Genomic DNA, 27,128 nt, shown 5'->3' with positions numbered 1-27,128 from the left:
GACCGATATTCGGTCGTTCTTAGGTGTCGCCGGCTACTATCAGAGGTACATCCCCAGGTACTCTGATATCGCGGCTCCCCTAACGGACGCTCTAAGAAAGACAGAGCCGCAAACAGTCGTCTGGGATGAGACAAAGGAAAGAGCTTTTAGCGCCCTAAAGAGCGCCCTAACAAGCCAGCCTGTGCTACGATCGCCCGACTACACAAAAGGGTTCGTTGTTCAGTGTGATGCTAGTGAGCGAGGCATGGGCGTTGTACTGTGCCAACGGGAAAATGGAGAAGTAGAACACCCCGTCCTGTATGCTAGTCGTAAGCTGACGAGTCGTGAGCAGGCGTATAGCGCCACCGAGAAAGAGTGTGCGTGTATCGTGTGGGCCGTTCAGAAATTGTCATGTTACCTAGCTGGCTCGAGGTTTATCATTGAGACGGATCACTGCCCTCTCCAATGGCTGCAGACCATCTCTCCCAAAAATGGCCGCCTCCTGCGCTGGAGCCTCGCTTTGCAACAATATTCCTTTGAGGTGCGTTACAAAAAGGGGAGTCTCAACGGTAACGCCGATGGCTTAAGTCGAAGCCCCTAACGTGGGAATCAGCCTCAAAATTGCTTGTTACGGATGTTTTTCTTCCTGAGGCAGGATTTTTTTTTAACTTATTGCTTTTGTGTAGTGTTTCAAAGTGATGATGTGCTTTCTAGTGCAATTTTCCGATTTGTGGACGCGTTCTGAGTGCTGCTAAACTACTGTAAGGAACTAGGCAGCAGTATAAAAGGGGAAAGAGCCTGGCAGGGCTTAGTGAGGGTTGTGCCGTGCTTGCTGACTGAGCGGTTGACTTTCGGCGTAGTTCTAACGCTTGCCGGAAACGAGAACAAAAATGTCAACTCTCCCGAAGTCACTTTGCAGTGTCCTGTGTGCACCTGAACGTGAGAACGAGGCCTTCTCTGTGCGCTGCGCTCAAGAAACGCCAAAGGACGCCCGACTTCGGTTATGAGCATCATCGAGCGACATCCCTCCGGACAGCGGATGCAGTCCCCTGACCATCGGGATCTCCTTCCCCCGGCGGGGCGGTCTGTTACGTTTCGCCTACAACGCGCGGTAATGCCGGCGCGGATGCAGCGGACGCCGGGGCTTCGTTCAAAGCGGCGGACATTTTGGCCCGTTCGACGCCGCCGCAACGCCTCCCCGCCAAGCGTGTCCAGGCGTGTTTCAGTGCCACGTGTCTTCGTGTGTGCGTGTGTGTGTGTGTGCCCACGCTTGTCAAAGCGCGGCAGCCGGGGAGCGGAGCTCCCCAAGTGAGGTGCCAGGAGGTCTGTCCGTCGGCGGGTTGGCGATGCGTCACTACACTCGGCTCAACATGTCTCTCGGCTCGACCGTGCGCGCCGTCGCGTGGGCTCATGCTCCGCCGTAGCGTGGGCTCATCCCGTGACCTTCCTTCTTGCCCACGACGCCGAGAGTATAAGAGCAGCTGCCCCCGGACGCCGAGAGAGAGGCTCCGATTTGTTCTGTTGAGTTACGTGCTCTCCCGTCTCTCCACTTCGGTCGACCTGACCGGCCGCTCTTTTGCGTTGTTAGAATAAACAAGTTGTTCTGTTACCAGTCTTCTCATGCTTTGCCGGGACTTTCGGATGCTTCCAGTGCCCCAGGCCGCCAGGCCAACGCTACCCTTGGGGCTTGCGACCCATTTGCAATAACGGGCGTCAGCACCGAGACCCCAACAGTGGGTTCTACATGTATTCTATCATTTTAGCTTTCGGTTGTCTAGTCATGCCGCAAATTGTTTACGCTACAACCAGTTATGTTTTCTTTTCAACGGGCCCTTTCCCATGTCTCTTCGGCACACCTGTGCTTCTATAGCGTTTTCTTTCTTTTTCCACAACGACTCACATTTTTTCAGCAAACAAATATATGGCGTTTTTGGAAAGCTAGTCATACAGTAGCCATTCATTAGTCGATAGTTTGCAACTTGGCTCTAAAAGGGGTTGAGAGGATATTTGTGAAGTTATTTTATGACAAACTTGGTGATTCAGTGCTTAGAACTGATTGCTCGTACCTGATATAGTTATTTGTCTTTTTTTCCAACTGGTTAGTACAGAAGTGGTACTTAATTACACCGCAGTAGATATCTCTGCTTTAAATATAGGTCTGTGCGTTTGACTATAAGACATTCGAAACTTCCTATTCGTATTCGACAAGTTTTACATTCTCTGACTTCTACTAATTATTATTCGAGTAAAACAAATTACAAACTTGCCTTACATCGTGTGCCTCGTAATGAGTGGGCCCTATTATTTAAGGAAGAAACAGGCCACCAAAGTTGGGATGGTGGTTTGGCAAGGAGAATGCTGCTGTCGGCAGTAGACGAGTTCCTAGCCGATGGGGTCGCTGAAGTCTGGGGCATTTTCTTGTCTCACGTTTACTGGCTTATTCTTGGGTACCACGTTGTAATACATCTCTCTGACCTCCTGCTACCACGTCAACATTATACTCGACAGTGTGGGGAAAAAACAAAAAACACCATGCCTAGCTTTTCAAACCGCAGCAGATCTACACAGTGCAACCGAATGTTTACCTGCCAACTTTTACGATTTTATTGTAAAATGCTCAGATTTTACCGTTCATTTACGATTGTGATATCGACAGAAATATGTTGCAGTACGGTATTGCCGTTGGGTACTACCGTGCCACGATTATTGAGAGAGCATTAGTTGGTAGTGCTGCTCGATACGTAGAGTAACGTGATAAGGATGATAGTGATAGTGGTTATAGGCATTGCTGATTAAGGCAACTACGTGACGAGCGGGAAATAATCATTCTGGCGAATATTACAGAACTTAAGATTGTCCATACATGCATTACTCTTTACGCAAGTGGCGGGTTACAGTAAGCGTGGAGGACAGTAACAATGCCGGTAGCGACATCTGAAACTTCGTCCAATAACATGTGCTTCTGCGGATATTCTCGTCGTAGCAATGTATATATAAAAAAAGAACTGCTTGTTGTCAATTACATCGCTGTTGACACTTTAAACGAGCGGGAAAGTAGCATGTTAGGTACCCCAATAACAAATAATGCCACGTCATCCTAATTAAACTCTGCGTGACAAGTTGGCGCCACTAAAGGAACTGCTTAAGTGTAAGGTCCGAGTTAAAAGTGTCATCTACTTCCTGCCACTTCGTCTAGTCATAGAAGGGGAATTTAAATTTACTCGTCTCTTGGGGGAAAAAGCACGCGAGGTTCTGGCCGACGCCATTTTCCTGCTGCGCCTCGACTTGGTCCGGCTGAGTTCGCAATACACGATACACTCGTTATCATATACGGCAAAGGCTCCTTACATTTGAAACTTTTATACGGAAATATTTCCCGTGCGGCCTACCCGGATATGCGCACTTTTAGGCCAGTACGGTACTACCGTACTTACCGCACGGCACACGAAACTGTTAAAACTCTCTAAGGTCGAACGGCGCCGACAAAACACAAACATCACAAAAAAGGGAAGATCTCGCATATATCGCTGAATGCTGTGCTTCGTTCGAGAAATTACGGAAGAGGAACGTCACTATGATTATGTCGACGCTATTGGGATCAAATTTAAGGAATGCGGCGTGACACCGTAGCTGTCGTCAGAACACGTCGTGTATGATTCGCGTACTGCAGCGAGATTCTTCTCCCACGCTTCCGCGCTCTACACGCTGTGTAATGGGGTAGCGCGCCCGCCATGTCCGGCTCATTTAGCCTGGCCTCCGACATTGCAATTGTGGCGCACCAGCGCGTGCGAATACCAAGTTATTTCGTCGCTGCCCGCGGGCATTTGGGGTAAAAGCGCGAAAGCGTCGGGCTGCTGCTTTTGGGGAAGCCGCGTGATGCGGCTTCGAATCCGCACAGTGGAGGAGCAATTTTGAAGAATATTTTAAATTGAACAGTGGCGTAAAGAGGCTAGTGGTAAATACATAGAGACAAAGCTGCGGAAACAGGATAAGGATGTTAATCGGCATTAAACGGCGGGGCAGCTCTTCCATGCTGTAGCAGATAAGGTCGCGGCGCGCATTACGTGAAATGCAATAGTTTTCGCCAAATTTTGACGCGTAAAGTTAGGTGGTGTGACGCCTACGTGAGTCCACCTTTACGCGAATATACGGTATATAAAAAAAATCACGTTATCCGTGGCACAACGGCATGTCCATTAAGGTGAAAACTTTTTTCTTAGCTTCATTAATGCCGCGACAGGCCGTAGCGAGCTCTTCCCTATGTCCAATTGCCTCTAACATGCGCGAATGCAATGGACACTATGCACACCCATGTTTTGTAATCTGTTCATCTAATTATCTGCAGTCCTCGGATGCCGATACCTCTCCGACAACATAAATCATACGGCCGTGAACTGGTAGAGACATGGGAGAGCGCGATAAACAGAGCGTATGATCAGTGACCGTCGTTTGTCAATTGCAGGCTAAGAGAGAGGAGTTTTGCGGGGCCTTCTACTTCGTGTTCTGCCAGTCCCCGAAGTATGAGTTCTACTTCGATGCATCTCAAGGAGCATGCGTCCCGGTAGCAGACCAGGAGGCGGCCGCCCTGTGTAACCGAGGGGCCAACAAGTTCACGTCACTGGCCAGCTGCGACGCCGCCTGCGGTACAAATGCGAACACCGTGGAATCAAAATGCCACGAAGATGTTCTGTTCACCGAATGCAAGAGGTAAGAAGGCCTTTCGACTCTTGATTTTTCTACAGTCATCGAATGTGCTTTCATTGGCGAAGCGTCTAAAGCTACGGTGAACTTATATGCGCAAACAATCCAGTTTGTCGTCTTAAAGATACCGCCAATCTGTAAGGAGAAAGCTCTTTCGCAACTGGTTTTCGCGCACCTTCAGGGGTTAGAATACGTACAACACTGCCTATCATGCGTGCATGTCTTCCCATGATCAAATGTACTACGTGGAATCGTGCGCGAACAAGCGGCATAATATACGAGCTACAGCACACTTCGACGACACTTTGTGCCAGTGCCGCAGAGATTCTAACGAAAAGGGTGTTTAGAAGTTACTCGAAGCACTAGATACGTCATATTAAAAAAGCGTAAAGCAGAATGAACGTTAGAGTAAAGGAATGGGCCTTCGAAATGCTGAAATGGGCAGAAATGATGCGACAGAAGCCCGAGCAGTTTTGTGCAGGATGTTAATAATAGCTATTAAATGTAACAATAGCCCTTATCTTACATGCGCTCTTGAGCACACGTGAGAACGGCGTAATCAACTTACCTAGACTCGTAATCCGACTGTCCAATGTGTGGCTGTGCGGCAGCGTTGAGCAAGGACTGATTCCAGCCTTGCGAGATGTGGCTTGAAAGGTGATATCCACGTCAGGCAAATTACCACAGACAAAAAGGAAGTGAAAGACAAATGATAGTGAATTGTTATCCGACCGAGGTACCTGGCGCAGCAGTCGGATATAACAAAACGACCGACTTGTCATCGTTTCTGTATCAGTTATGTTAACTACATACTCAACTGTTCAGCTCTCTGCTGCACGAAATTCGTTAATTGGGGCACTCTCAAAAAGTTTTTTTAAGGGCGCTTTACCTACGTTCTACTCTAATATCTTTGTTTATATCGTATTGAACGCATAGAGCCACTGCATGCTTCGGAAAAAAAGCAAGCCCTCAGTGGCGCTGGCACTGATTACCATCAAAGCGCGCTATTGCATCTACACGCATATTTTCTATTATGTCTACGGAAAACTCCATCTATATACCATTAACTACTTTAGACAAAACAGCATCAAAGCACGAGTTTCTATAAATTGGCAACGGCCGAAAATGGGTTTAAACATATACGAGCTTCTACGTCCCACGCCACAGCGTAACACGTGCCACCCATTTTTAAGTTCATATTGGTGGTCTGCACAGCGGTATCACTGAAGCAGGCTTGCGAAGTAGCGTCAAGAAAGAACTGCTTTGATTGACAAAGCAAACGGTATGACAACGGTCACTGGCGCCTGATCGCGAATGAAAACTGAAGTTGACGTGAATCGTAGTCAGCGGCACAAACAGTTCGGAAACGGGTTGTAGTTGTCGGCGTCTGTTACTAAACGCGTAAGCATTTCTGTGCTTACCCAACGAGAAAAGCCCGAAGGAAGCGGCGAGAACACACCGCTCACGAAGCCCACGCGGCACCCCGCCCCTTTCTCAGATCGCTTTGAATATATGGGCCCGCGCTTCTCTCTGCGACGCGAAGCGGTGGAAACACAGTAGTTTGAGCGATCAGCAGTCGACACTCTCGGTCCGTACCGCAGATCGTTTTCGAGATGCAGTCCGCGTGGCCATACCTTAGACGCAGGCACCACCGGTGTACGTTTGATCACAGTTCATAATGGTTCGATGGGGGGTGGATAAGGAGCTAATGAGCGATAACGGCTTATAATGATCGAAACGTCAACAGTGCACCTGGCGCCGCCACTTGCAGTAATTTGCTTGCGTTGTTAATGCACATTGCGCCGCCGTTCGCCGCTGTTCGTGTCGTCGCAGCGCTGTCGTTTGTACTTGACGGATCAAGTTTCATAGCATTGATAATGACACCGGGCTCGTGGAAATGAGCAGGTGGCACAATGCTTACGGCTACTTGGCCAACGCCAAGAGGAGTTTCAACGCTTATTTTTTTACGTTTCTGTTAACTGTGGATGGCAGTTTCGAATTCCCGATCTTCGTAACTGCTGAATGCTGCGAGAGGGGCGAATTTGCACCAGCCACGTTAGTGGATCGGTAGTCAGCCTCACGTAACTGCATGGTTGCTTATTTGCACTTAGCACACGTTGTCGTAGTATCGCGCTGAGGGGCAATAAATTGAATGCATTTATTTTTTTATTTGAAATCGCGCATCGACGCACTGGATGCGGATGCGTCAGTTGTCACGGCAATGATGAGCCCGCCAATCTACGCTGGCTCCGCAACAGCACGCACAGTATAAGCGATGACGCGAGGGAAACATGTATTTAGTGATTCAGCGCGATTATGGCCGATGTGTCCCAACGTTAGACACGTAAAACCTCAACGAGAAAAAATGGACGTAAATTAATAAAAGCACTGCCGGATACTTCTAACATACCTATAAAGGAAGTTGAAGAGAGACGATGAGCGTACCTTTAGCAACGGTATTTTACTAAAAGGTACGCGTTAATAAATATACCTGAATTATAATTTTGTCCTATGAACGTTTCAGATCAAAATGAATTTTCTGTTCAGTATGTGCGGATACCAAATACCCTAATTATCGACTGTACGTACCATTCTGTTAAGTTTGGTGTGCCGACTCTAAGTCAAGGCGCTGCTATTGCTTCGATTCCATGCTATGCGTAATATGAAAAAAAGAACGCTTGAAGGACAAGTTGCCATAAATGTGAGCAGCTTCTCTTTAACTATATGGCCGCGGGTGCTAGTAGAGCCACCTGCAGGTGCACAGGATTACAAGCATACCTGAATACCATGGTTAAGCAGGTTCCTCTTCAGAATAACCATGCGCAGGCTAAGCTTGAACTCTGATAACTTCTTCGGTAAGGAAAGAGCCTTTTGACTACAGAGTTTGTCCTTGCGCAGTTGTAGCCTTGGCACGCAAGGCCAAATGAGCCATGACTTAAAATGCAAAAAAAAATAAAATAAAAATAAAAAAGAAACAAAGCGGCAGGGACAGAGCTTTTGGCACCAACTCTTTACTCTAACCCGTCTGCAGTGAGGACGTCGTGGGCCCACTCTGGTTCTTCAACGGCGATCTGTGTCGACCGTGGAACTTCCCGGGCGGCCTCTGCCCGGCCGCGAACGACAGCAGGGGCAATTTGTTCCCTACGTCTGAAGAGTGCCGGCGCTCCTGCCGCGAGCTCAGTTCACGCACCACCGGTTGTCGAGTCCCCAGGGAGGAGCGCTGCGCACCGGAAAGACTGAAACAGCCGTACTTTGCCCACATGGCTGCGTCGGGTGTGGCCGAGCGATGTGTGAAAGCCACGGCCAAGAACCTTGCCCGCCATCTGTGCCTCTCTGGCAAGAACAGCTTCAGCGCACTGGAGGCTTGCAGAAAAGCTTGCGTGGGCAGCACTGGCGTGTGACGACAATGCGTGGCGTGCCAGCGCTTCTCCAGAATCCATACACGGTTCTCTGACTCGGCTGCCCAATCGCGCTGATAATTATTAAAAATTTGTCATCCCCGCCCCTTTCCTGAGCAACTCTATCCTAGCAGGTTTATATATTGTAGAGCCATGAACAACTGATAAGCTATTTTCTTCCACCATGGTTGCTTGGTAAAAGAATCGCGTCATGGGGGCGGGTGTCCTCATGGGACATTTATTGACGTGACCCGCTTTTTCTTACGTGCCGTTTCATAAAACGTATAACTCTGAAGAACAAAAAGACGAATAAATCCAAGAAATAGGTTATATGTAGATGGTAATTTCATTTTTCACTTATGAACACAATTGCCTTTGTGGGTATGTGTCACATCCAAAAAAGAAAAAGTGAACATCAATAACAATGCTGCAAAAAAAAAAAAAAACATTCGGCTAACAGAAAGGACACTAGACCAACGTGCCCCCGCGCCTTTCCTGCTATGTCTTTTCTATGTTCTGCTGTGTCGGTCTCTATCATAAAAAAAACACCTTGTAGACATACTACTTCGCATCGTTAAGGGTTTTCTCCGCCGACCAGTGATGAAAACAGGTAGATGACGAACAGTGTAATGAAATGCATGTGCTAGCTCAACATACCTCAATGCGATGTAGCCTTTGTATTCGTCTGCGTTGCGCGGAAAGGTAAGGTATGCAACTCCTACCTGCTCTATCAACATTGTGTACTACTAGCCTTATGAAACATTAAAAGGTGAAACCGTCTATGCGTACAAGAACGGTTTCTAGGAGTGATAAAGATGGCGAAGTACGGAACACAGTAACATGACAAGAGGTTCTTGAGTTAGAACGTGGCTCAAGGAACAAACGACATACTAAACAGCGCCGCTGCTCAGTTCATATTTTTACTGACCGTCTTTCAGTGAGTTCGCATACAATGCAGCAAGGTGTTTAAACGTAAATTGTCTCTAGCTTCTCATTGAACAGCCTTCGAAATGCATCAAAATCTTCGAAGTCGACGCCGAAGGAAACAAATGTTTGTATTTCGAGTCTCTTAAAACGGGGCTATTAAAACAGTCAGATACTGCTCTCGGAAAGTAACAACTGCAGCTAAGAATCGTAAAGCTGTTCCTTTGAAGCGCTCGCCACGTAGCCTTCGAGTTCTGAAGAACAATAACGGCACTCGGAATGAGTGCGCTGAGACTCGCTCAAATTCACCGGGCAACGGAAGCCCAACGTACACAAGCATTGGTGCGATTAGTGTAGAACGTGTGAGGTGACTACTGTACTTCGATAGACCGGAGAATATCGGGCCGTTCTGACAACCGTAGCTATGCACGCGACGCTTATATGCCTAGTCACGGTAACCGTCATTGCTCAGGTACTGCCACAAGCCTCGAGTCTCCCTTTGCGGTAAGTACGACGTGTTTGATTTCCACATGTTGAGCGACGCCTCAATTGAACCCGATCTAATAGTTTCTTGACAGGGCAAGCAAGCTTGTGCAGCAGCTGCGGACATTGCTTCGCTACCGTAGAATTACTGCCTTTATTTTTGATACTGGAATTGAAATGAGGGCAGCATAAATTAAATAATGCAATAATGCAACGTAGCTCTCTAGGTACCGATCATAAGTGACTCAACTAACAGTATATAGGAGCGGATTGTCCTGTTCCTAGTCTACTGAACGTGCAGCCGACCACGGTAATGCAATTCGTTGCTGGTTCGACATGGTTGAGTTCGCATAGGAAGTATGTTAAGGTAACGTATCCATTAGCAATTTACAGCTAATCAGAGCAAGCAGATGGGGACGCGCTAATAAGGACGGCAGTACAAATACAATACAACAAAGCCAACTTATACGTTACAGCCTTAGTGCAGGGATGGATGGTGGAAAAACTATTGAGGTCCATCGGAACTTGTACTAGCACGTAGCGAGCCGCTCCCCCGTCGGGACAGAAAGACCTAGCCTCTCCGCCACGCCGCGGGCCAGTTGCACAGCCCATAGTTGGGCTTCACAATCGGGACTGCGTAGGGCAGCCACCCACTTGGACAACGTAACGTCTTCGTCATCCTGTAATGCGGGGCACCGCCAGAGAATATGATCTAAGTTGGCAATATGTGAGCAAAGAGTGGAAGTGTTGAACGTTTGAATTTCGGGATAGGTCCAGTGTAAGACGGCGGGGCTAGGGTATGCCCCGACTTACAAGAGACAGAGTCAATGCCTGATGTTTGTTCAATTTACTGTGCAGTGGCGGATACTTCCGCCTCCCCACATAAAATACTTTGTGAGTTTGTTGTATGAGGCACGGGGATACCTACTGTCGTTGAGGTTGACGCCCTTGATCGGTACCATGTAAGTGGGGAACCAGAAAATCGTGTGTTGCTTGATTTCCTTATCCCGTAGTATCCGCAAGACTGGTTTCGAGACGGTGCCCTTGGAATGCTCGGACCACTGATTTCGAGTCACTGTATATTGTCATTCTCCCGTCGCCCAGCAGTTCCAATGCTATTGCAGCCTGTTCCGCAACCTCGGGAGCCGTCGTCCGGACCATGAGGAGTTTGTGATTTTCCTTTCTTGATCGACTCTGGCTGTAGCGAACGCCTTTCCGTCCGGGTACCGGACTGCATCGACGAAACCGCAACTGCGCGCCTTTTCCAGGAGGGTTTTAGCCCTAGCCCTTCATCTGCCAACGTTGTGCTCGGGGTGGACATTCCGAGGAATGGTGGCAATGGTAATGTACTGCCTCTGTTCGCGAGGTATGCTGTAGAAACTAGCCTCGATCTCCGTTGAGGATGTTCTCTCAGGATCTCTCAGGATGTTCTTTCCCGGCACTCGTGGATGTCATTCTGGTAAACTGCGCCCTCTCCTGTGACTCCGCTATCGCTTCTGGCGTGTTGCGCATGTCGAGGCGCAGCAGTCACTCCGAGCTCGTGTACATGGGAAGCCCGAGGGCTCCCTGGACCGCTTTTATGATCAACGCGTTCAGGTTGTCCGGTTCCCACCTCTGCCAGTTGTGCATGGCCGTGACACGAGTAAAGTGACACATCACGAAAGCATGAACCAACCGGACAAGGTTGCAAGTAGTCCTGTAACCTGGTTGTAACCGGTTGGTAACTCCTCTTATCAACCTGATGGCGTTGTCCGTTTTCTTGGTGAACATCAATACCGTCTCGTTATTGGAACCATCCGATTCAATCGTCCTACCCAGAACCCGGAGAGAGTCCACAATGGGATGAGGCAAGACCTCACGTGTCCTTAGAGTGATGCCGATGTCCTCCAGATGTTTCCAACTTTTCGGTTTGGGAGCCGTGTGCTTGGGCCTGTAAATAGTAGAGCCGATATCCGCGGCGAGCATCGGAGACCGGTAGGTCTCAGTTAGTCTTGCGTGACTTCGATGGCTTCTTGAAGCGCAGCCTCTAAGCGTCCATCGCTGTCACCGCTGCACCATATGGTGACGTCGTCTGCATATATGGTGTAGTTAATGCCGTCAATCCCGGAGAGTTTCCTCGATAGACTGATCATGGCGAGGTTAAAGAGGGCCGGGATTATGACTGACTCCTCTGGAGTGCCTCTAAAACCGAACCTAACCGAGTCTGACGTGAGGTCTGCCACTTGGAGGATGCACGGCAATAAAACGAATGGCTGGTGACATTTATGCTCGCACACTGAATCTTTCTATAAGAACTGCTGCAGATATCGAAATTTATGTATGTAAGTATACGTTGCACCTTGCATAGGCTACAGAGGAAACGGTCCAGCGAACAATAAGTATACAGGGCGCCCCCGCTTTGATGCACGAAGCGAAAAAAAAAAGCTATAAGAAAACCAACCTTGCTTAACCTATTAAAATAACGCTAAATACATGTTGTTTGGCGTCTCCTTAAAAAATCTCCAACAAGTTTTATTCAATGATGTTCAATCAATAAATAAAAGCGATAGCTCTTTATTCTTGTGGTAATCGCCGAAATGTCGATCAAGGGACCCTGGGGAATCGTACGACATGTCGTAAAGAGGCGGTTTTAGCAAGCCACACATCGCGTGTCTACTTGTTTGGCAGATAGGGGAAAACACGTGAAATAAAAAAAAAAGTATACCACGTGACTGGGAGCTTCTGCGCACGCAAAGGCTGCGCCATAAAATAGTGTCAGTGGGAAAGCGAGTGGTTAATCTGAAACCCACCCTTCATATTAACGTTTTTATTATTCTTGATACGCAATAATCTTCGGGAGCCGTTCCGGAGGCGTTGAAAGAACTGCCGTGTCATGCTGCTATCGCCGCCATTCGGTCCAGTGGCAGATGAACAGTTCGCTTTCCCAATGAGATGCTTTTGATGTCGTTGGTATTCTTCACAGGTGCGTAGTCAGTTAATATTTATTTTTTGTATTTTGCTGCTTGTTCAATTTGGCGAAAAAATGTAAATGCATGTGTGCACGTTGTTGGGAGCAATATCTGCGTTTCTTACGATACTTTACAACATCCAAATGAACATTTAGACAATTTCGACGGTATTAACATGTTAGTGAATCGCCTTTATTTATAATTTCATTATTTAATTTATTAAATAAATAATACAATTAAAAAGGTTCCACCCATTTCCCAACCAGTTTATAAACATACGCTTTGCCTTATTCGCGTTGAGCGTTCGGCGTTATTTAAAACTCCATGCATAGTAGCTGGGACGCCCTGTAGAATAAGTGAGTGCAATTCTTGTATAATGATTTTTTGTACTGTGCGTATTAAATCCTTTTCTATATGCTACTGTACGAAATATTCCGTATGTTGTGTCCTATAATAGTGAATTGCATGGTACTCCATTTGTTGTGATTATTTTTTGTTTGTATTTTGTGATGAATTGATGACTTGCTGTACTTATGAGAATTACTCATCATGTGTGCTTTACTTTTTTTCTAGCACTTCTTCATAGTTATCCTGAAGAATGTTTCACAGTTATTAGTGTGGAAATCATATTTTTCCAATTCTCTTGCGTTTAACTGTGCTCATCCTTTGTTGCATTTGTTGCTGCCTGTAAAACGGGGCCATGGACCACGTCTAACGTTGTTCGTTTTTTGCGCATGGTCCTCAGCATCAGTTGTATGTTGAAATAAATTTGATTTGATTTGATTGATTTGAATCCATAAATGCTGCTAGGGGCACTTATCTGTGCATGCCCTCGTTTATCACCATTCCGCCCTTTAAAGCCGTCATACTCCGCGTTGGTACTCGTGACCTCACAGCGTAGATGTCTAATACTCCACATGCGCCTACTTTATTTGGAATGTCGGAAGAACTTGTGAGCCCGGTACACCGCATAAAAATAAAGATACCGTATATATACCAGCCCTGTGGTCGATAAAAGTAAACATATTTACAGGCTGCATAGGATGAAAGTAAGCAAATCGGACGCCTCGCAGTTGGTTGGACACACAACACTCGACTAAAGCTTTGCTCCATATAATTTCGACATGTTTGCTTCGTCTGCTAAATTTTTGGTACATAGGAACAAGTAGCATTTGTCTCGTGGCTGCATGGCCAACAAATCATTATGTTTTCATTCGCTATATATTATCATTATTTGTCGGGTGCCAAAATGGATATTTTCAGTAATTTTGATTCTGCAAAACAACAAATCTTCTTCACCTTATATCAACGTCAACGTCAAAATTATGACCACTTGATTGTTAGCAAGACAGGCAATCTTTATCATGGCGGCAGTGCCCATGTACAACTTGCAATGACGCCCCGTGTTTTGAAGTGTTTTTATAGACATCTTGATGGTTTCTAAAAATTTACCTCAGAAATAATCCGTTTCCATAATGTCCCCCCGTACAAAGAGCCTACTTTTCAACTTTGTGCGATACAGCCTTAGCGGCGATGTTTCGTCAAGGAAATACAATAAAGTTTAATTATAGAACAAGTATGTGACGTTGAGTAGAACCAATCCTTTTCTAAAATTTTTAATGTGCCTGCGGTGTCGATGATGAACCGAAAACGTAGAACCATTGACGGGGGAAACAAGGTTTCCCCCGTCATTGGTGTTACGTTTTTACGTTTTAGCCAGCAAAGCTAACTGCGTTTTTCTTCTATTTACAATAGGCCGGACATATTTAAGCCAAGTGGTGAGTGGACGGTCCTTGCTGAAATCTATGTCTCACTTCTTTATATATATCGTAGCCAATAATTTCACCAAAGAATTTCTGAGAAAGGCTTGAAGTACCCTCTACTGTTCCTTTATTTGCGTTTTTTATTGCAACTTCAGTAGCACAAATACTTCGTCGTCACGTTTTGGCGATGGGGAAGGACCAAACTCTGGCAGAACCGCGAATTAAACATATAACACCTCATTAGGCGAACTTGGACATAGAAAAAGTTCAGAATGTAGGAAGCATAAGACTTTGACTCCAAATGCAGATAATAGCTGCCTACGCAAAGTGCGCGGCTTCGTATTAACTCACAGTGTTTGTTTAAAGCTCGAATAAACTTCTTAAAAGATGCATTCATTATATTCGGTACTTTGGTATCTGCAGGTCGCCATTCTGAAGGGATATGAAATATGTGCATGAAAAATCACAGTGGCAAGACAGAAAGTAAAAATGCTTCCTAATTCGCCTTCTGTATTCTCATTCACCTTACTACACATGTCGAAATTCGGATATTGAGGTCAGGCGCAAGAGATATGGCACATGTGCTCAATGCCAATCCAAAGAAAAGCACCAGATTCATATAATACGTCTTTGGAATGTGCTACCGATTACATCAGTGTCCCATTAAACTATTTACCGAAATTGCTCATGTAGAAGCAAGGGCCAATCTAAGCCAGAATGCAAATGCTTCTTTTTGCATAGTTTGCGAATGCACGTTTAGAATGTCGGGCTAGTCTCGGGATTGTAATGAAGTAGATGCATTCTTGCCTCTGAGTACTCGTGGTACGACTATATAGCTGAACTAGTGTATCGGGGACCGAACACGACTGCTCCAAGACAAGGCTGCGCGAAGAAGCACGCTACGCGATTTGTGAGCTGTGGGGTTGTGGTTCGAGATTCCTCTCAGCTGCCGAAAGTCGTGTGAAGGCCAAACGGACTGATGCCTGAATGATCGACTGAGGAAGCATTCCAGCAAACTAAATATGCCGGATGGTGCACAGCTTAGCGCACATTGCAATTCCTTCCCGTGTGAGCCATACTTTAGTAGCTGTGCCATAGTGGATAGGAGCGGTTATAAAACTGCTCGTGAACCCTTGGAGGCACGCTACATCAAAACAAAATGTACCACGTGTGTGAGCATTACCTCAGTTACGTTGTATGCTACTGATAATGCACTTGTTTGAAGCACAGATATATCGGCAGAGATAATGCTTGAATGGCAGGTGATTTCTGTTATGTTGCGCGTGGCAGGAATTGCACCATGGCCCCCTCCCCTCCTACTTCAATAAATCAGTTGGTAGTTGGGGTTTTGTGTGTTTGTGTGTTTGTCCCTTGCGTTTGTCTCTTTGGCGCCCTAAAAGCATGTTTTCCAAATCGCACGAACTTCCCAAGAAGAAGGTTTATTATTTTGTTGGGCTACTTGCACATCGGAATTTCTCGATCTGGTATTTCTTCTGCTACAAGAAATTTACCTAATAAGTTTGGATTTCTGCCACAGGCAATATTTCGGGGATGTTCAAACTAAAGAAAGAGGGATGCTCTCCCCCCCCCCCCCCCCCCCAAGAGGAAAATTTTATAGAATAAACGTTCCCTCAAACTTACAATTTCTCTTCCTAAAAGATGCGGCCCCACTCTTCATCAGAAAACGTATATTCTATATCTCATAAAAGCCGCCGTGCTAACACCTGCATTACAAGACCTGTCTCACATTTTTTCTTTTGTGGCAAGCAAAAAAAAATCATGAGTCATTCCACTCTGTGAAGGTGGTTGACCAGCGAAGCTGTTTAGCACACGATACGGCGGTGACACACAATTATGAACAAAGGTACGAACTCATTTATTGTCTTGCTGGGTGGTCATCTTGACGAAAGGTACGCACACTCATTTCACTTGATCGGTGGTCATTATTTCACTCGCACCTGCAATCATATTCTTTGATATTGTCAAATCGATGCACATACACCTCTGGGTGGTCGGTTTGGCCGGATCGGTGTGGCATCGCAAGGGATATGTCTGCAACGCGGAATGCGTAAACCACTCCCTTTTCGGCAGCGACACATCCACATTGAAATCACTGACAACAGGATTAGTGTCATCGCAGCTAATTCACGCAAAGTGAGTAGCCATGAACCTTACGGCACTATGATCATAGCATTTTTTGCTTGCTTACGGGGGTATGAGCCATTGATGAGGACAGTTTTCGATATGCTGTTCTGTATGTTATATGCGTGATTAGAAAGAATTTAATCACAGTTCGCTTCACTTTGCTGAGTGCTTATAGCCTCTGCCGTACTGGGATATGAGCCATTGCATTTTTTGCTTGCTTGCGGGCGTATGAATGCTTACGCGGATCTGCGCCATGATAATGATAGTTCTTGCTCACGTAAAACAAAAATTCACAGAACTGCGGCCATATACCGCTTCGCTGTAATATTTCACACGTTTTCGGATGTGTAACCACGCGCTTTGAAATATATTTGTACTGGGATTCTGCCATAAAAATGTACAAGGAATTATTATTTCTTCTGCTCCAGTTTTCATTTGGTAGATCTGTGCACTGTCGTCATCACAAGACAGAATTGTCACCAAATATGTTCATCACCTTAACTTCTCACGCGGTGTATTTATAGTAAATAACCAAGAAAAGAAAAATATATATGCCATGAACGCCCCAATAACGAGTTATAAGCAGAGGGGAAGCTTTTTGAATATGTTTAAGTTAGTGGTATGGCTCGAGCGTTGTTACAGTTCTGGATGGAGCACGCTGCTGCCATTGTTATAATGTCTTAAAATTCATACCTTTTAGAGATTTGAATTGTTAATAGCAGAACTCGATAGTACACTACTTGCGATTCCATTTATTTATACAATACACTCCTCCTCTGACGTAGGCTCCATTGAAAGAAGGAGAGTGGAAAGCCAGTAAAAAAATAAAATTTCCACTCTTTAATGAAGGATACTTCGGACTACTGTCAAAATATTTATGCTTTGTTCGCCATCTTTTCTTTGGTGATGCGACTTTAGAATGATAAAACGGTCAGTACATGGTAACGACCTGCGAGTATAGTTAGACCGACCAAGTGACTGTGGGTACGTGATATAAGCATGTTTGCGGAAGACCTGACAGATGAGTACTATTTAAACTCGTCCTGAATACTTACACCGCTACATGAATGTTTACGTTAAGCTTTGAATGTTTAAGTGAGGTCAATTTATAAAAACAATCAGCTATTTCACAGCCGTGTGGTATTTGTGTACAACATAGTTAACTATGCTAACAAGAATACCAGAATACTTGATAATACTTATTGAATACTGCCAGTAGCAATGGCGCCGAAGTTGTGTGCGCCATTAATTTCCAGAGTTTCAGGAAAAATATACTGCGTCCTAACTTAGGGGTTAAAAAGATTGATTGCTATAACAACAAAGCGTTACATTAACGAGCCCATTTCAACTCTTTGTTTCTCTGTTGACATAAAATTCTTCAGTAGTCGCCTGCAAATTTTTGTTTGTTTGTATTAGGCTAATACATTGAAGCGACTGACAATGTAGGAAAAGTTGAGAAACAAAAGACGGCCGCACTCATATGTGAAAAGGGCTGTAGTTAGGGTTTGAATTGATAGTGAAAGGTTTCGTTGCTATACTCGACCAACTTTCCTTCCAAGCAAACATAATCGGTCTTATTATAAAAAGATCCTCCCCTTTATGGAAAAGCCGCACAGCGTATAACTTTCGACGCCAGATGCCCTTTTGAGACATGCGCATTTTTGTATAAGCGCCCCATATGTAATTCGGAAATTTATGTAGGAGGGTCTCAGTTGATGGCCTTTATGAATGCATTTATCAAAAATAACCAAGTTAAAGCCGCGTAAGGACATCCGCCTTCTTTTTAAGCTTTTTGTGTTGAGTAAATAGGGGTGTTTCAAGAACGACACGTTGATATAAACGCAACGCATATTTAAAAAAATCTGCGTACTTGTGCAAGTCACGAAAGCCTAATGCCAAAGAACGCAACCGCGCGCTGTGATGTCAGTGATCAAACGAGGCCGGCAAGCGCGGACCACACGTCAAGTGCCATTTGGTCATCTGGTGTTCACGGAATGGTGGAACTTGTTCTTGTTAGAGTTGGCTAAATATTTGCGGGAAAGTGGCATCACTGCGTTCAATAAAAACACACTGAAAAACAAACAAACACAACAAGAAGCGCTGGCCAAGGTAACCCAAGGCCAGTGGTAAACAAAAATACAGGAGTCCACCCAACGCAAGCAGTGAAATAAAATAGTGCGGCATTAGCGGAAAAATAAAGTATGTACCACGAGATAGTTACTAAAAAACTAAATCTACCTAATGAGTAATCACAGCGGCGTCTCGTTAAGCAGATCTTTAAAATGATATGTTTACATGATATGTGATATATATATATATATATATATATATATATATATATATATATATATATATATATGTCGCTGCTGCAAAGCTCACAAATATTTTATGAACTGTTTTCCCGTATGCGCTGGATAAACCTTATTATTCGTATACATCTTACAAACAGGAGATTTCATTTTTTTTTGAAGCACGGCCATGCTTGTCTTTTTGCCTTTTCCTTCGCGCGTCGAATTATCTTAAAATGACGCTTGTGTGCGTTTAACATAGAGATACAGAGCGCAGACAAATCCTAGCCAAGGTATAGTAACAATGAGAAACCCGTAGCGCATATGTTTCTAAAACTACAAGCCTAATGAGCTCCCATACTGGCAGGGTTGTGCTTTCGCCATTAGCAGACGCATCAATCTTTTCGGAACAGGGGTACAAAGTTAAACAGGGTACTAAAGCTCCGTAGTACGTAGGTATGCTGAATTAATTAGCTCTAAAGCAGGGTAAAGGAAGGCTGCAGCTCTCTTTCACTATGCATAGACTGGAAAGTAGAAACCATTGAAACTGCAGGAACTAATAACAAAGCCCTGAGCTACCGATATTTTACTTCAAATAGAATTATCGCCTTTCAAGAAATACAGAAATAAATACAGAAGAAATACAGTTTTGAAGAAGATATTCTGATACGTATATACGTCTGAAGGATTTGAAATATGGACATTCTGGGCTGGAGTTTATTTCTGACAAGATATGGTAATGCCTTGAAAACCTCAAAACCATTATTTCTTTTATTCTGCGGTTCTTTATTCCTGTGACTGTTCTAGCAACAACGCGGCGCCAGCATAGGATGCAATGGCTTCGCAACATACGCCCTTGTTGACATCATGCTGAATTTGGAGAGAATGACTACTGATAGCAGCGCGTTACCAGTAGAATAAGCCTAAAAGTTTTTTGGGGCGGAGAGGTTGAAGCAGGGCCGTACCGGCTGGGCAGAAGGACTGAGTCAAAGCGCATCTGACTGTTGCTCGAGTAGAACAATATTAAATAATATTTTAACATGTGACGGCACATTCAGCTGAACACAATAAAATGTCTCATATAATCATTCGAAGAATTGGACGAAACGATAATAATGTATGGCGTTTTATAAGTGGCTCCACCACACACGACGTAGAGGGGACTGTTTACCAGGGATAATTCATCACTTCAAAAAATGCTCAGTTCATTCCAGTAAATATATATCTGGTCGCTGTCTAAGTGAAGGCAGAGCCGGCTCAATTGAAACTGGGCACTACAATATTTATTTACTTGACCTCCCCTGACATTACATTTAGAAGCCTAGCAATAGTGCCATAAGCCTCAACATTTATTTGTATTGTTACGTGAGTTCGGAGACCTGCGGCTAATCATGCGAAGTGACGAAGGAGCTTACGGTCAAGTTGTACGTTTTTTTTTTCCTTTGACATGCAGATATATTTATCGGTGGCTGAGCGGAGTGCGCTAAGCACATTACTACAGTCAAGCGGGTTGGTTTACTTTAGCCGGCGCCTAAGGTTCCGCACACAAATTTAAGAAAATCCTGCCTTGAAGCAGGACAATCTGCAGCCTTCCTCTATTGCCATATGATGGTGTCGTGTACTTTCTGATGTGTGCATAGTCATCACAACGCGACAGGTCGCAAGGAAGTTGCAAGAGCTCACCTTTTCTTCTAGTCCTCGAGTGGAAGACATGCCTCTGCTGGGAGTATATAACATTAACGTGAAGGTTGGGAGATAGCAAGATGACAGTCACCTTGAACAGGTTCAGCCGCCGGCATTCTGACTGTGAGCGCTGTTATGAACACTAAACTGCAAGAAATGTTACTAGTTGAGAAGTACGCGTCTCAGACAGCATAAAAGAAACAGCCATAAAACTATGCTCACGCCGAAATATGCAAAGTAGCTGCATAAAAAAAATGAAGGCATCACGGTTATTCCTTGAATGTTCAATTTCATGACAGAAATTTCATTTTTTCTCTTCCTTTTCTGTAGACATGTATATAGATGAGACGAACGAAGGTAAGTACGAACTCAGTGGCTTGATACAAATTAAAATTATTTGTTAGTTATTGGCGCTCTCTGCGGTCGGATAACGTAAAAAGAAATGCTAGCCCAATGTAGTAAGTATAGATGTACTGAATGCTGGGCGAGTTGGTATTCTATATTGACGAAAAAGAGATGGAAAAAAAAAGGTCACGAGAAAGAAACACGATACAAGCGCAGTTTACTAGCAATTGTAGTTTATCTTCAGGAATAGAAATATGTATCATGGCACAGACTCGCGGAAAAGCTTAAGAATTCGCGGCTCAATAATGAACTCAACAGTCATGCAGCATCATAGACGGCTTCGCGACGCACATATCACCGGATTTGTGAATAAAGAGTGCTTCAGAAATCTCCCGCGCAGTTCTATCTTTGTACCTTGACAACACCGTGACAACACCTCTGCGCTCGTATCGTGTAGCTTTCTCGTAGAGAGGCAGTGTCGCATTCAGTGAAGTTATTCTCGTCCCTTGTTTTTTTTTCGCGCCAATTTTCGTCAATTGTTAGTAGACTGCTTGATTTCAGTGCACGATTGTTCATTTGAGTGTTGAAGCGCACCGCGACTTTCTTCAAGGGACACAGTAAATTTTTGGGAAACCGTTTCTTCATATATGGGCCCACACAATAGAGAGAGAGAGGCAAAAAAAGTTCGAGCGAGAGCTGGGGGCTAAGGGTAGTCCCCTCGCATTCAATGAGGCGGCCACCCCTCATCGCTGGCAGTGTTCGGGTCGCTGACAGGTTCACTAAGACGAGTGTCATTGGTTCGGGAAGGGCGCGGGATAAGAAAAAGAATGGCGGTAGACGAACGCGCACGCAACATTGCGGTGTTCTTATCCTACAATGTTTTTTTACAGTTATATACATATATATTGCTGTATCGCTCCTCTGATGTTTTGCAACGCTCATTCACTATTTGCCTGTCTGCAATTTCACGTTTTTTGTCTGCCATAATGTTTTGAACATCACCATAGGCAGCAAAATATGGACTGCTCCCAAGGCTAGTTGTATGAGTCCTGTTGTGATAAGCCAGAGCCGCTTCTAGGCCTCCCCCCTCCTGGATTCCTATACCTTTTAACATACGGCGAACAGTGCTCGAAGTCGTGGGAATTGGCCCTCTAGGCGTTATGTTGTGATCGAGAAATCATAACTGATGCAATGGCATGAATTGTTTCGAATGGCTTATCACCATCCCCGTCATTCTATTTCCCTGCGGGTGATAGGGCATACAGCACCGCGGTGTGACGGCACAGCTCTTTGCCCACTCTTGAATCCTTCTGCTTAGCAATGCAGCTCCATTGTCCGATATTACAACCCTCAAATCCAAGAATATGCCTCTGTAAAGGAGGGTTACGGCACTGTTTGTCTCTTCCTTGCCCAGGCCGTGCCACCACCATTCTTGTGCACTGATCTGTTGCGATCAGAAATGACGGAATTTTGCGTTCCCCTGGACTTTTTCATATCGCCAAAGTCAGGAGTAGAGCAGAGTCAGATAAATGCAGCTGTCTCTATTCCTCGAAGAAATTGTGAAGAAACGGCCCGGAGTTGTAAGATAGAGCCTTAACCAAGCTTTTAAGGTTTTTCTCACCAAAATAAATAGAAAATCTGTTTTCACTCATTCTAGGGGCGTTGAGCTTTTCAGAAGCTCTAAGCTCGTGCCAGGACATTGCACTACCTCATAAGTACAGCCGTATGTTCATAACTTTGTCTTTGTCCTCCTGCCAGCAATTCCTGTCATAGGCCTACTCGTAAAAAACAAGCCATTCCTGGGAAGTTCCCGTGCCCGACCAGTCGTACACTCCGGCCTAACAAATTGCATAGGTGTTGTCCTCATTAGCCGAGAGTTTGACTGTAGAAAAATGTTTAACCACTACCGCGACGGTAGTGGTTAACAAGGAAGGAAACCCGATCACGTATGCCACGGCCAAGGTCGCTGGCACAGCGGAGGCCGAGGAGATTGCCGTAGCGCTGGCGGCAGCGGAAGGCTGTAGAACAGGCCGATCTCTCAACATACTGACGGACTCAAAAGAGGCGTGCAGGAACTGCACGAGGGGCAGAATCAGCAAAACTGCCCTCAGAATACTCAGCGGAGCCACCTCCGCCGAGAAGGAAAAGCCCAGGCACAAACTAATCTGGATCCCGGGTCACGTAGGCATAGGGGGGAAGGAAGGAGCAGAGAGCCTAGCTCGAGGCGAAGCGTTCCGAGCAGGACGGTCTAATGCCCCGGAGACCCACCTACAGGCTTGCGAGGGGGGATGCGCAGAGACCCTGAACTAATATAGAGGAACCAGAATTAGATATCCGCCACCACACAAAGCCCTCACAAAGGAGGAAGCGACCAGCTGGCGCAGACTACAAACAAACTCCTTCCCCAACTTACACGTGCTCAATAAGGTGTTTCCGACACAATACAGGGCCACCTGCCCTTGGTGCGGTGCCACACCTACACTCTGCCACATCACCTGGGAGTGCGAACGCAACAAAGCATTCCACAACACGAACACCCGAGTGTGGAGCAATGGGAGAGTCGGCTCACCAGCAGAGAGCTCACGGCCCAAAGGGCCCTAGTGCAGCACGCGAGCGAAGCAGCACGACTCAGTGGAGCCTTGGAATAGGGGCCCACCCTTGCTGAAGGGAAGTCTCAAGTCGCCAGCGCCAAGAAGATGAAGACGACGGAGACCTCGTAACCGCAAAACTCTTAAAAGACTCAATAAAAGTTTTCACTCACTCATTCACTTAGTAGTTGCTACTGATGCAGGCTATTCGTTACTTGCACTTTTTATATTTTGCACCAGTGCACTTGCGCTGTGGTCCTCTGAATCGTGGTGATCAGAGGTTACATCCGTTTTCGTGAAGACGGGATTTTCTGCGGTGGCATCGCGAAATTCGCAGCAACGCGCGACCTCTGCGTCATGCTGAGGATCATTCATCGAAATCTTGAAAGCCGTGGCCAGCGTTGCTCTTCAGGAAGCCGTGCTTGCAGTAGTAACAGTTCAATATGATCAGTGCTCAATCGAACAGAACGGCTCTTCCCGTAGACGCACTGTGCGACGTTCACCGGCTTATCACGGGAAACTGTAATTTCCGTGCACATTGTCCCCGCAAAATCGGAGTGGCTCAGGCAAGTAGCGCCAGGTTACCGGTCCAACGGCGGCAAATTTGTAACATAACACTTGACCAGGGAAACAGGAGGACCATAACTCTTTATTTGCGTTCCTAAAAGCGCTCCTTCTTCGCCGGCTACGGCAGACACATATATGAACAAAATTTCAAAAGCCGGAGTTAATTTTGTATTATCTTGACTCTCTCTCTCGCCCCCAGCATGTGTATATTTGCATGTGCGTGCATGTGCGTGTGTGTGTGTGCATTGTGTGTGTGTCGGTGTGCGTGTGTGTGTATTGAAAAGGTAGTACAGCGAGCTTAAACATTACCAAGTGAGTCTGCGTCTTTAACTTTTTGTTTGAGAAATTGCACGGACGTTATACAAGTATGGATGGGCAGAGGGAAATGCGCTGTGCAATTGATGAACCAAGCTAAGCGCTGATGCGGTGAGCCTCCGTTGTTGGCGCTAACACATCGACTTTTCCAGGTAACCTAACTATCTTAGAGCGTACGAAAAAAAGTACTATGCAAGTGCGAACTTGACCCGTTTCGACATGTTTTTTCTCGTGATTTTTAACAAACTAGCAGGTCTTTGATGTAGCACGTGTTCGAAACTAGCACGTCCTTGGGTATGATTATTGTGGCTGCAGTATGTTTCATCCAGCCTAATATGATAAGCGTAGACTCTTGGGCCAGCTGGTATGTAGAAGGAATTATCAATTATGAAAATCCAGCGTGCACGCACCAAACAGGACACAAGACAAAGGTAACACACAAGCGAACCAAAAATACTTCGTATGTCATGATTACTGAGGAGAGCGGAGGCACTATGCAAAAAAAAAAACAAGAAACAACTGGGCGACGAGAAAAAAAAGAAGGACGAGCGCCTGTCTCAACGTCCAGTTGTTCTTTTCTTTACGTTACCGCTCTCCCTAGTAATATCAGAACCTTGTAGGAAAGGGATAGCGACAAGCGTCAATGGTATCTGTTCAGAAACATAACATTTTCGAAAAAAAATTTGGCGAACTGGGGGGAGGGGGCGGCGACAAGGATCATACCGAGTGAGAATGTTTCAAAGCATTGTGTTTATTCTGAGAAGGCATTTATGATATCACGACGGTTCATTTTATATGAGTGACTTCTACGTTGCTAGTTTCAGAGAAAACAGAGTTTAATATACTACGTCCTTTAGATAAGCGAACAAGCGAAATAAGCGTAGCGTTAAGATCAGGCATTGTTCAATGGCACATTTTATTTCAGTGTGACATAACTAACCTGCTCTGAGAAAATTAGCTTTTGAAATGTACTGCACCTACTCAGTTGCCCCGACTAACGGGTTAATCGCCGCAGATGATGAGGGGTAGCCTGACGAAACTTGTCAGTAAAAAGTCGAATGACCTCTTTGACCTCACTAGCGACAAGTTAGTCTGCATGGTCGTTCATCGTGGCCCGAAAACGGCCGTGGCCCAGGGTAGTATTGCGGAGTACAAGGAACGAAACGATGGCGGCTGTTACTGCCAAAAACTGGTGGCAGGTGCCACCAGGCTGTTACTGCCAAAAACAAGGTGGCGAATGAGTTGTTGATCGCGAAATAAGGCCTAGAGGGTGTGTACCCTCGACTTCGAGGGCCGTGCTACGAATGTTAAAAGGCAGAGAAAAAGAGGAGCGGGGGCGGAGGGGAGAAGGTTGTGGGGGACCTAAACGTTGGCACAACTCACAGCTGGCAGCGTATTTTCACTCACTCTCAGGCATCTTTCGCGAGTAGAAACACTCGCATACTTACATCACCGTTCTGGGTAAAGCCATTCTGGTTCTCGTGCGCTGCGTCATTGAAGGTAGTAATCAGTCGCCTTGATGCAAACTCGCGCACGGTAGAAAGTCGCGCAAGGCCCGCACCTGTTGTAGTGCTGTCGCATGAAACCGTGGTATCTGTGAAAGTGCGCTGACACTGAAATAAAAGCAACCAAAATAATAAATCACAATGTTTCTGATTTTTGGCGGTCTCAGTGATTGAAATGATGACAAAAAGAATGCCAAACGCATAGCATCCAATGTTAATAGGGAAATAAATGTATTGTCATTTTTCAGTCGCATTGCCACGAGATGACCCTGGAGAGGAAGCTGGTAAGATAGAACAATGTCAATATTGATTCGCATTCCTAACTAATACCACTAATGCAACTAGTACAGTTAATATTGTACACAAACAAAAATATTGGCAGAAGATGCCTTTATATCATGCAAGCCGGCCTTTTCTTACGCCCTCCCAATTTTAAGGACTTACGCGCGAAACAGAGCAACAGTCAAGGGGAGAGCATGTTCTCGCATGACATGTGCCGTTGCAGCGTTACTTCCGTGAGACAGTGACTTCAGTGACACGAAAAGAAGAAGAGGTATTAGATCCACTAGGAAAACTGATATGCTGCACTTCTTGAAGGTCTACGCCCCTACATGCAGTCCTGATGACCAGGAAGTCGAAAGCTTCTATGAAGACGTGGAATCGGTGATGGGTAAAGTCGAAACAAAATACACTATACTGAAGGCGACTTCAATGCCAGGGTAGGTAAGAAGCAGGCTGGAGACAAGTGAGTGGGGGATTATGGCATAGGTTATATGAATCGCAGGGGAGAGTTATGAGTAGAGTTTGCAGAACGGAATAATATGCAGATAATGAATATCCTCTTCTGGAAGCGGGATAACCGAAAGTGGACGTGGAGGAGCCCGAATGATGAGACTAGAAATGAAATAGACTTTATACTCTGCGCTAACCATGGCATCATACAATATGTGGACGGGCATGGCAAGGTGCGCTGCAGTGACCATAGGCTGGTAAGATCTCGAATTAGCCTAGACTTGAGGAGGGAACGGACGAAGCTGGTACATAGGAAGCCGATGAATGATTTAGCGGTAAGAGGGAAAATAGAGGAATTCCGGATCAAGCTACAGAACAGGTATGCGGCTTTAACTCAAGAAGAGGGCCTTAGTGTTGAAGCAATGAACGACAATCTTATGGGCATCATTAAGGAGTGTGCAATAGAAGTTGGTGGTAACTTCGTTACACAGGATAACGGTAAGCTATCGCAGCATACGAAAGGTCTGATTAAGCCACGCAAATGTATGAAAGCCTCTAGCCCAACAGCTAGAATAGAACTGGCCGAATTTTCCAAGTTAATGAACAAGCGTAAGATAGCTCACATAAGAAAGTATAATATGGATAGAATTGAGCTTGCTCTCGGGAACGGAGGAAGCCTAAAAGCAGTGAAGAAGAAACTAGGAATAGGCAAGAATCAGTTGTATGCGTTAAGAGACAAAGCCAGCAATATCATTACTAATATG

At 45.5% G+C, this 27,128-nt stretch overlaps 1 protein-coding gene across 4 annotated transcripts in view; it reads left to right on the top strand.

Annotated features, from left to right (window-relative positions):
• The window catches only part of LOC126529486 (uncharacterized), a 63,840-nt gene that overhangs the window by 14,720 nt on the left and 21,992 nt on the right, over nt 1-27,128 (top strand). The window contains exons 4-8 of one of the 4 annotated variants that reach the window (XM_055069796.1): nt 4,442-4,686; nt 7,712-9,506; nt 14,189-14,211; nt 20,643-20,669; nt 25,881-25,916. In XM_055069796.1, coding sequence (XP_054925771.1) covers nt 4,442-4,686; nt 7,712-8,081 — 615 coding nt within the window. In that variant the 3' untranslated portion in view covers nt 8,082-9,506; nt 14,189-14,211; nt 20,643-20,669; nt 25,881-25,916. The remainder of the gene's footprint in view (nt 1-4,441; nt 4,687-7,711; nt 9,507-14,188; nt 14,212-20,642; nt 20,670-25,880; nt 25,917-27,128) is intronic. The other 3 variants (XM_055069798.1, XM_055069797.1, XM_050177073.2) reach the window with 3 other exon arrangements.

This window comes from Dermacentor andersoni, chromosome 8 (genome assembly GCF_023375885.2).
Source record: "Dermacentor andersoni chromosome 8, qqDerAnde1_hic_scaffold, whole genome shotgun sequence".
NCBI lineage: Eukaryota > Metazoa > Arthropoda > Arachnida > Ixodida > Ixodidae > Dermacentor > Dermacentor andersoni.
The sequence above is the reverse complement of the archived record's forward strand: the minus strand, read 5'-3'. Positions and strand labels throughout refer to the sequence as shown.